Raw genomic sequence first — 9,997 nt, 5'->3', positions numbered from 1 at the left:
AAAAAGGGAAAGAGGAGAGGCTGAGCATTCTTCATCCTAGAAACTAGAGGGACCTGGAAGGGCCAGAGCGGATGGCTGCTCTGCCATTATGTGTTTCCCACCAAGAGGTCTTCCAGAGAAGATTCAGTGTGTTGGGTGAAATGGTCGTGGCCCTTGGAGAATTCGTGAAGAACTTAAGCAGCATATAAACCTAGGGAGTCCCAGCTGTCAAGAATTGAGAAAGTAGTAAAATCAGCAATGAAACTAGGGAGCAACCATGGTAAGGGGCTTATTGGGATTCTCAGAGGGCCCCTTGAATAAAGGCTTTCCACCGGTCTCCACACATGATTCTAACATCAATAGAGGGCCAAGTTACTGCGCCCTGGAAACGGACACAGCACAACTGGCCTCCAGGCTGGGAGGCGTTAAGAGGAAGCCTGCCAGCCTGGAAGAAACAGAGAAGCTGTGACCTCCCTGGGTTGTAAAGGTCTCAAAGAGTTAAGGGCTCATCACTCTGCCTTTCACATAAATAAATAAATAAATAAATAAATAAATAAATAAGTACATAAGGCCTACACACTATTGGGAAAGAAAAACAGAATTTGGATAGAACAAGAACAAGATTTTGTTCCAGATTTCAGCTGTGATTTTCCCAGTTTTTAATCACGGTTTCTCTGGAGGTGCTGTCTGCCTTCTCACCAGAATAAAATTGAACAATAAAACAAAAACACCCTGGGGGAGAAGACAGTGGTAATAATCCTCCATTTTCCTTCCTCATCCCAATCACATCTGTGTTTCGCCAAAGCAGAAGAGATTGCCAATTTGGAGAGGCTGTAGGTCTGGCTCATAATAGAAAAAGGGAAAATTACAGTGTGTGAGGAAAGTCAGAAAACTAGAAGGTTAGGTTTATTTCTGTCTGCTATGGAAGCTTAACTCAGAGCTTCAACAGCCTCTCTGGTCCAAGGTCTTTCTGGGACACAGAATCCATCACAAACAAGGTCTGGTCCTGGACTGCTTTGCAAGAGATCTTAGAAATAACTGAATCGGACAGGTTGATACTTAGAGCCCTGGAGGCTTGTCTAAGGACCCCAAAATGTTTTGAGTTTGATCTATTTTTGTCTCAGAGATGCCACAACCCAGAGGCTAAGAAAGTTCCAGTTGGAGTTCGGGGGATGCACAGAGAGCTGAGTCCACAACTTCCTGGTAGGTGTGAGTCGGTGCAGCAGAGCGAGCCAAGAGGAGCACGGAGACATCCAGCACACGCTGCCCTTGGCCCATTACCAGCTGCCCACGTGGATGGAAAGAAGAAAATGCCTGTCTTCGGGAAAGACAGAGTCCTGGAGATTATGGAGGTCAGTTCATCATGGCTCAGAAATATGGCAAGGGGGTTAGTCACTCTAAGATGGGAGGAATTCAGTAGTTTCACAGATTTTACTAACCACACCTGTATATTCTTCCTTCCTCCCTTCCTGATTTATTTATTCATTTCAGCTGAGCCAGGCTGAAGCCTGGAGCCTGGATTCCCAAGTACTTGGGCTATCTGCTGCTGCTTTCCAGGGTATAGTAGCAGGGGGGTGGATTAGAAGTGGAGCAGCTGGGACTTGCACAAAAGCTCATATGGGATGCCAGCATTGCAGTCAGTGGCTTAACCATTGAGCCACAAGGCTGGACCTGACAGGTGTATACTCAGCCATAAATATTTACCTGTAGAACACGCTCAATAAAATCTTAACCAGTGAGTTAATTAAATGACAATTTTTTAAAAAGTCAATGTTAACATGCCAGATGTCAAAATAAAGTAGTAAGTAGTAGGAGCTAAATAATATTTGTTGGAGTATAAATTGTTCTCTGGTTCTCCACTGCTAATATTTTTTTATATTCCCTTAATATACTTAAAAACATAGCAAGAAGTTTGTAGACTAAGCAGTATTTGCTAATCACAGCAGACAGGGCTACATTCTAACCCTAGTTGTGTCTCCTACTAGGTGGGTGACTTCTGAGTTACAATGTTCTTCACTGTTGGGAGTTATAGTGGGTGTTGCTGGGAGGATTAGACGAGATAATGCATGCACAATATAGACCCAGATTCTGGAATACAGTAAGCATTTAATAGACACTACAATCATCTCAGAAAATTACAGCATTAACAGTGGTTATGTTCAGATTCTCCAAAGTAGAACTCCCTTGCATTTGGGTTGCTGGCAGCCCATATGAGTCCCACTAAGTTCACCATCTATTCCAGATGGCCAGGCCCAGATGCAGCTGAAACTACAATTCCCAGCATGGCCCGGACACAGCCCGGGTTTCCTCACTTCCGGATTTGTCATGTGACTCGACGGCCGCACCATGGCGGAAGCAGAGGAGCAGGTAAGTGCTGTGACGGTGGTGCAGGGCTTAAGGGAAGGGAAGACGATCCGGGCGTGGTGGGAGGTGCGGGGCTGTTGGAGGCTCAGGCAGATCCTCCGCGGGGCGTGGCGATGAACGGTCCTGTCGGGCCGCAGAGAGCTGGAATGGGATGGCTGCCTGCTGCTGGGAGGGCCGGGGGGCCGAGCGCCTGACACACCGCCGTACCGGAGTCGGCCTTTTCTTGGGTCGGGTGCTGTGGCCTGTGCTCCGTGACCTGTTGGCGTGGGGACCGATGGAGCTGCCGCCAGAACTGCCTGTGAGGGCCGAAAGAGATGACCCGAGTTTTGAGTGCAGGTGCTTGGAGTTCAAGTTGTTTTCCGCTGGATGGACTGTGGGAAGTGCTGTGCGAGAGGGGAGGGGTAGCAGACGGGGAACTTGGCTGAGGCGAACACTTGCTGCGCAGCGGGGATTCAAGGCTCAGGTTCCGGAGTCCGAAGGCTTACGCTCCAGTGTGGTTCCACTAGACGAGTGACTTTGGGCTACCCCTTTAACTTTCAAACACATTGCTAAGATGGAGTGAGTAAAGGCACAAAATTGGTGTTTAGAACTGTTGGGCTCGGTAAAAGTTAAGTGGGATTATCTGTGGCTGGCTACTGGCGGTGGGGTGTTAAAATTAATGGTGGGAATCTGAATTATTTTCACATGGCCAGAGTGAAAGCCACCCAGGAGGTGAAATGGCAGAGTCGACACAACCACCACAAGGAGAGGAAGCAGATCGAGGCTAGAACCTGGGGCGGATCGCTGAAGTTGCTCTTTCCAGTGCCCTTTCAGTTTTTTTCCGACCCAGCTTTTCTTCACACAGTAGCTGGGCCTTCGGTTGCCGTGTGTCCTGTTAAAAGTGGATTGAGGATGAGCATATTGACGGTCCTAAGAGACATTTACCTGGTTCGCTATTTTTGTTTTAACCATTTGTAAGGTGCTTTATTTTCACTTCGTAATGAAAATCTTCTTTGAATGTATTGTAGCTAGGCCAATAATTAAGACATTTGACCAGGTGGAAATTGAGTTTCCTTGGTTGTTGTGATAACAAGAGAATCTCCTGTTGAATATGAGGGCTTCTCTTTTCCTTTCTGGGCAGTTCAACGAAGATGCTCCTTAAGGACTTATCATTTCATGACTGTGATTGCCTGGTTTGATTAGCGGTGAGAATGTTTTTTGCGTTGTTTATTTTCATTTCATGTTGAAATGTTGTTTTGTGGTTTGGTTTTAAAGCACATAGCCAAATTCCTCATCTTGTTAGATACACTGTAATACAGTGCAAGGAACTGCTCTTAGTACTTGCTGTTTTATGCTGAGGAAGTGTTGGGCAAAGCTGGTGTAGGAAGCAGCGTAGAAAGTTAGGGATGTAATCCGAATGCATCAATTTGTACTGCACGTTCCAGTGTAAAGCACCTTTTCCCATTGCATTTGGTCCTTGCAAAAGCATTCTGTGAAGTTAATGTTTGTTTTGATATGTATGCACGGATTTCCAAATTTTTTGCACCTACATAAACATATCTTTTAATTTCACTTCCTATAGACTTGTCATATAAGTCAGGTCAAATACCACCCACTTTCCAGATCTTCCCGTGGCTTCCCATCCCACTCTGAGGAAAGTCAAAGCCTTTCCAATAACTTTGTTTCCCTGCAGGACTGTGTCCCAGCCAACCCTCGCTACCTTCCTCAGACCTCATTTTCCCCTACCGTCACCTCCCTTTCTGGCAGAATGCATCAACTACCCTGGCTTTCGTCTAGCTCCTACCTCAGGGGCTTTACTCGTGCGGCTCCCTTTTATGATCTTATTTATGGTCTTTCCCTGCACTTCTTTTAAGTCTCTGGCCAGGTGTTCTTTTTGAGTGAGACTTCCTCTGACCATTCTTTTTTATTTAATTTTATTTTCTGCAAGATGTATTTATTTATTTGAAAGAGTTTCAGAGAGCGAGCAAGCAAGAGAGGGAGCAAGCTTCCATCTTCTGCTTCACTCCCCAAATAACCACAATGGCCAGAGCTGGGCTGAAACAGAGCCAGGAGCTTCCTCCGGATCTTCTACGTGGGTACAGGGGCCATCCTCCTGTGCTTTTCGAGGTGCATTGACAGGAAGCTGGATCAGAACTGGAGCAGCTGGGACTCAAACCGGTGCCCATATGGGTTGCTGGTGCCACAGGCGGCAGCTTTACCTGCTGTGCCACAGCTCTGGACCCTCTGACCATTCTGTGAAACCTCCTTCTGCATTATTTTTTGATATAATGCTGCTCATTACCATAGGATATGTTATATTTTAATATTTCTGTTTAGTTTTTTGTGTGTTTTGTGTACTGTCACCCTAAATATGTTTAGCTCCATCATAACAAGGATTTGTTCACTGCTGTATGTATGTCCAGCACCCAGAATAATAATTGGTACTTAATAAATGAATGTTAAATGAATTGTACACATAAGCAAATTGAAATTGAGACAACTTGAATAATTTGAAGCTTGTATCTGTAATAAATCTTTAGTTTTAGGTCTCTGAACTCCCGATTTTTCACTAAAACACTTTGCCTTCCCAGTGGTGTCAGTGTCTTCCCTACAAAGGCTGGTTGTCTACGGTCAGTGGCAGAAAGAAGCCAACATAGATAACTGGTCCTTTTTTTTTTTTTTTAATAATTGCACTAATAATGTCTGTTCTTTATTGATGAAAAGTGGTTAGACTTTTCTCACTCCGCTTGACTGGCGCATTTGTGTTTCATTATAGGAAGCTATTAAAATCGGATGAAGTATAAGGCCTTGATGGTACAATTTCTTGAAGGCTAAAAGTACACAAAAGTAAATAAATTTACTAATTGTATTATTCTGCTACCTTGAGCTTTTTAGAAAATCATGATACAGTCTTTTCCTCCTGAATGTGTTAGCCATTGAGATGTGTATTAAATACAGCACCATGATAAATCACAGGTTATCATGTACTGTAAATGAAAACAGCCCTCCAAGATGGCCAACACAAAACTAAAACTTTCCTAAGCTTTGTATACTTTTTTGATTGCTTGTTCCTCCTTAATTTGGGGAAGAACCAAACTGGTGACCTTTGCAGTGAGTAAGTTAATATGAAACAGTTTACTGAATAAAGCTAAAAATCACTTTTTGGATCTAACAAAAAAAATCTTAAGTTATTGGAACTTAAAAAGACTTACTTTGGCTAAATATGGTAAATTTTGTAAAACTACTCTGTATATATATTTTACAGTTCACCAAAGGAACTAAAACTCCATTCTTCCCAGAAATCTAACCGGCAGTTTTATGTAGCTTCAAAATAATAGAGAGTTGCCCTTCATCATCACAGACGCCCAACAGTTTTGTCCATGCCTGTCTTATCAATAGCATTCTGCTGAAGTCTGCTTGTTGGTGTATTTGTCTTATCTCTTCTGCGGATTGCGGAGTTCTCAAGAATAAGGACAAGAGCCTCTTCTTGTCTGTATCTCCCACAGGGCTGCTGCTTCACAGGTAGCAGGTGTTCAGTAATAAAAGACTTAAATGCACTTACTAGGGAGGCACAGTCTTCTGAATTGTCAGATTATCCTTAGGTTCAGTAGAACTTCCTAAAATTATTTGACCTTCTTGAAATTTTTAAAAGTTATTAATTCAAATTAATGTAGATTTTCCTATGTTTTTTAGTCCTGTCTGCTCCCCTGGTACCCTTTCATCTCTCCCACTCAGACAGCCCCAGGCCTGGTCCATTAAAATGTTTGAGCAATCAAATTATCTATCCCTTGAACTTATAGGAATGTTTCTGCTTTGAATCCCCTTGTACATTTTAGACATCAGGAAAATTCTGTTTTTGTTATGGATTGTATATGCATTGTGTTTACCCTGTGTGTTATGCATAAAATAAAAGTCAACACATTTGAATGCCTCCATTTTCTTCCCTGTAAATTGGGAACTTTACTTCCCGAGATCCCTGTGAGCATGCAGTGAAATAAAATACGGTTAAGTGGGTAGGTTGAAATGATTGTCTTGTTAATAGGACAACCATTAATCATCTAAACCTGGTCTTGGGTTAGGTATTCCCCTTTCTGTTTTCTTACAGTGTGGCTAAGATTTTTAGAAACAGTGTTACCAATAACTAAAAGAAAAACAAAGCTCAAACAAGAAGTCCCAAAAGCATAGCATTATATGAATTTTTAGAGGGCTCATTCGTTATTATCATGTAAGTAAAGTGCACTCACAAATTAACTTAGTGACACTTGCTTATTGCTTTGTCATTGTTGTTTCCACTAGGGTTTGTCTGGGTTGGAGGCTGATGTCACTAGCCGATTATTAGCAATCTTGCTATTTTCATTTTAATCTTTCGAATTTTATATTTATCTAAAAAGCAGATTGACCCAGAGAGAGAGAGAGATTGAGAAATGTATTCCATCTGCTGGTTTATTCCCCAAATGCCTGCAACAGCAGGAGCTGGGTCAGGCCAAAGCCAGGAGCCCAGAACTCCATCTGTTCGTTCCATGCAGGTGTCAGAGACCCTAGTACTTCAGCTGTCATCTGCTGCCCCCCAGGGTGCATGACAGTAGGAAACTGGATCAGAAGTGAAGCAGGGATGTGAACTCAGACACTCCAGGATGGAATGTGGCCATCCCAACAGCAGTGAAGTGTCTTCACTGCTGTGCCCTACTAGAAGTCTCTCTAATACCACATTACCACCTTGGAGAGGGGCATATACCAGGGCCTGTGCCTCACGCAGCTCCCCATTCATGACTGCTGAATCACAGATGCTTTTGTTGCTTCTTGATACCTACCACTCCCCCCTGGAATTTGTTAACAACTGTTGTGATTCCAGGCTCTTGTTTTAGATGTTGAATCAACGTCTGTGAGGATGGTGTATAATAGTGACTATTAGTCCCCTAGACTGAGAATAGGTGATTCCCGTGCATAGTCAGACTGCTGACTGGGTCACTGAGCTTGTCCCTTTTTCCCACTCTGGGGCAGACATCAAACTTTTCTCATTTGCAGCATGAGGGTAGTAGCTGAGCCCAGTGGGTTGAATGGGGTTGGTAAGCTGAGTCCCCATGCTCCTGCCAGATCCTCAGGTATCCTTTTCTACCAGCCATCTCAGTCCCTGGATGCATAAAACTGGCCACAGCTCCTTTAAGCTTTTTGCTATCGAAGGTCTGGGAACAGACATAAAGCCTAGAGGTTAAGATACCAGTTAAGGGACAGGTGTGTGATGCAGTTAAGTTGCCACTTGGGATGCCAGCATCCTGGTTCAAGTACTGGCTATGCCACTTCACATCTAGCTTTTTGCTGATGAGACTCCAGGAGGCAGCAGGTGATGGCTCAAGTACTTGGGTCCCTTTCCTACTCATTTGGGAGCTCTGGATTGATTCTGAGCTTACGACTTCAGCCTGTTCCAGTCTTGACTTAAAAGCATTTGGGGAGTGGCCCTGAACATGGATGGTCTCTGTCTCTGTCTCTCTGCCTTTGAAATATAAATGAAGATAAAGTTTAAAGCAAACAAAATAGATACTAGATGGGGTACCCACATTCCATGTCAGAGTACCTGGATTCAAATCCCAGCTCCACTCCTGATTCTAGCTTCTTGATAATGCAGACCCTGGGTGACAACAGTGATAGCTCTTGTAATTGAGTTTCTGCCATGCATATGCAATACCTGAATTGAGGTCCCAGCTTCTGGCATTTGGCTGCAGCTCTTCTCTGGCCATTGTGGGCATGTGGTGAGTGAACCAGTGGATGGGAGTTCTCATTCTGTCTTCCATCTCTCTCTCAAGTAAATACAATAACAGTAATGAAATGGTGGCTCTGTGACACAGGGATATCAAACATATCGTGAGATATGTCTTCCCATGCCCACACCACACTGTTGGCCCTGCCCAACCCTCCTTCCCGTTAAGGTCTGCTGGCTCTTGGTTTGTTAGGAAGGGAGAGAACGTTGCACAACGGTGATGAATGCTTCATGTTCTTCTGCAGGTGCAGATTGATTTCTCAGGGCCTGGGTCTGCTTCTTCTGTTTTAAAAGACATATATTTGAAAGGCAGAGAGGGAAGGAGGGAGGAAGAGAGACATCTTTTAGCCACTGTTTCACTCTCCAAATGGCCACAATAGCTGGAGCTGGCCAGGGCTTGAAGCCAGGGACAGAACTCCATCCAGGTCTCCCACATGGGTGACAGGGACCCAAGTATTTGGGCTATCATCTGTTGCTTTCCCAGGCACATTAACAGGGAGCTGGATTGGAAGCAGAGCAGCCGAGATTCGAACAGGCGTTCTGATATGGAATGCCAGTGTCACAAGTGGCGGCTCAACTGGCTGTGCTACCATGCCAGCCTTGTAAAGCATGGACCCAGGTCGGCACTCCTGCGAAACTTAGGGTGCAATCTTTTTTTTTTTTTTTTAATTTTTTTTTTAACTTTTATTTAATGAATATACGTTTCCAAAGTACGAATAATGGATTACTATGGCTTCCCCCCCATACCGTCCCTCCCACCCACAACCCTCCCCTTTCCCACTCCCTCTCCCCTTCCATTCACATCAAGATTCATTTTCGATTATCTTAATATACAGAAGATCAGCTTAGTATACATTAAGTAAGGATTTCAACAGTTTGCTCCCACACAGAAACATAAAGTGAAAAATAATAGATGATTTTTTTTAATGATGATGAAATCAGATCAGACCTATTGTCATGTTTAATCCCAGTGAGAGTCAAGTTGGGAGTTGATAGTTTCTTTTCTTTTCTTTTTTTTTTTTTTTTTTTTTACAGAGGATCAGTTTAGTATGCATTAAGTAAAGATTTCAACAGTAGGGTGCAATCTTAAGACTGCAGCCTCCCATTTCCCCCTTAAATTCTGTTTTTCTTTGCCAGCAAACAATGTGTGCCCTTGGAAAATTCTGAGACCTTGAGGATGGTCCTGGCTTCCCTCTCTCCTGAGTTAACCCTTCTGTGGCCTCTGAGGCCAGCTATGCTGTCTTCTCCCAGACCACTGTCGTGGGGCCCATGCTGATGGTAGGATTATGGCTGGGGTTGCTTGCAAGCCTGTGCTAGAGAGGTCTCCTGAGAGATCTGCTAGTTCACTGATGTCCTCTTTGAATTGCTGTGTCGTCATGTACAGCTGCCTTGTTCCAGTGCCTGTTCTGTAACTGTCCTGTAGCATGAGCGGGTCGTTCAAGCGCCTGCCTGGAGAAAATGCAGTTGATGTTGCTCCTGCATGGTAAGGGAATGTACTGGGGAAGCATGGAGGGGGCAGGATTCTCCTGTGTCAAATCAGCAGCTGATTTCTTATTTTCACCAGCAAACCTGTTTTTGAGCTGTTACTTTGGGTAGAATACTGGAGACAAAAAGGCCACAGCCTTTGGGTTTATCCACAATGTATTTAAAATGGTTGCTGTTAGAACAAGGCAGTTTCTGTAGGGGTAGCTGAGGATATGGGAAAAACAAAGGCCTCTGGAGGCCAGATCTGGACCTTTTGACTTGGGCTCACTGGAGACAATTCTATGAAGGAAGTGAGATCTAGCGTGGGCTCTGAAAGAAGGCTTGGATTTAGAAATAACCATGGATTTTAAAGCTTCAGATTGAAACCAACAAGTTATAATCTACTCATTCAGCAAAAATCCTGTATAAGGTACCCTTTTATTAACTATAGTACTT

General features: G+C 43.9%; 1 protein-coding gene across 6 annotated transcripts in view; it reads left to right on the top strand.

Annotated features, from left to right (window-relative positions):
- Positions 1 to 2,278: 2,278 nt before the first annotated feature.
- Positions 2,279 to 9,997, top strand: part of VPS41 (VPS41 subunit of HOPS complex) — a 187,422-nt gene continuing 179,703 nt past the window's right edge. For 2 of the 6 annotated variants that reach the window (XM_070059751.1, XM_070059750.1), the window contains exon 1: positions 2,309 to 2,346. Coding sequence is in view for 2 of the 6 variants with exons in the window: in XM_008261661.4 (XP_008259883.1) it covers positions 2,326 to 2,346 (21 nt within the window). In the remaining 4 variants the exon portion in view is untranslated. Of the gene's footprint in view, positions 2,347 to 9,997 lie in introns of all 6 variants that reach the window. The other 4 variants (XM_008261661.4, XM_008261660.4, XM_070059752.1 and 1 more) reach the window with 4 other exon arrangements.

Source organism: Oryctolagus cuniculus, chromosome 16, assembly GCF_964237555.1.
Source record: "Oryctolagus cuniculus chromosome 16, mOryCun1.1, whole genome shotgun sequence".
Taxonomy (NCBI): Eukaryota; Metazoa; Chordata; class Mammalia; order Lagomorpha; family Leporidae; genus Oryctolagus; species Oryctolagus cuniculus.
The sequence above is the reverse complement of the archived record's forward strand: the minus strand, read 5'-3'. Positions and strand labels throughout refer to the sequence as shown.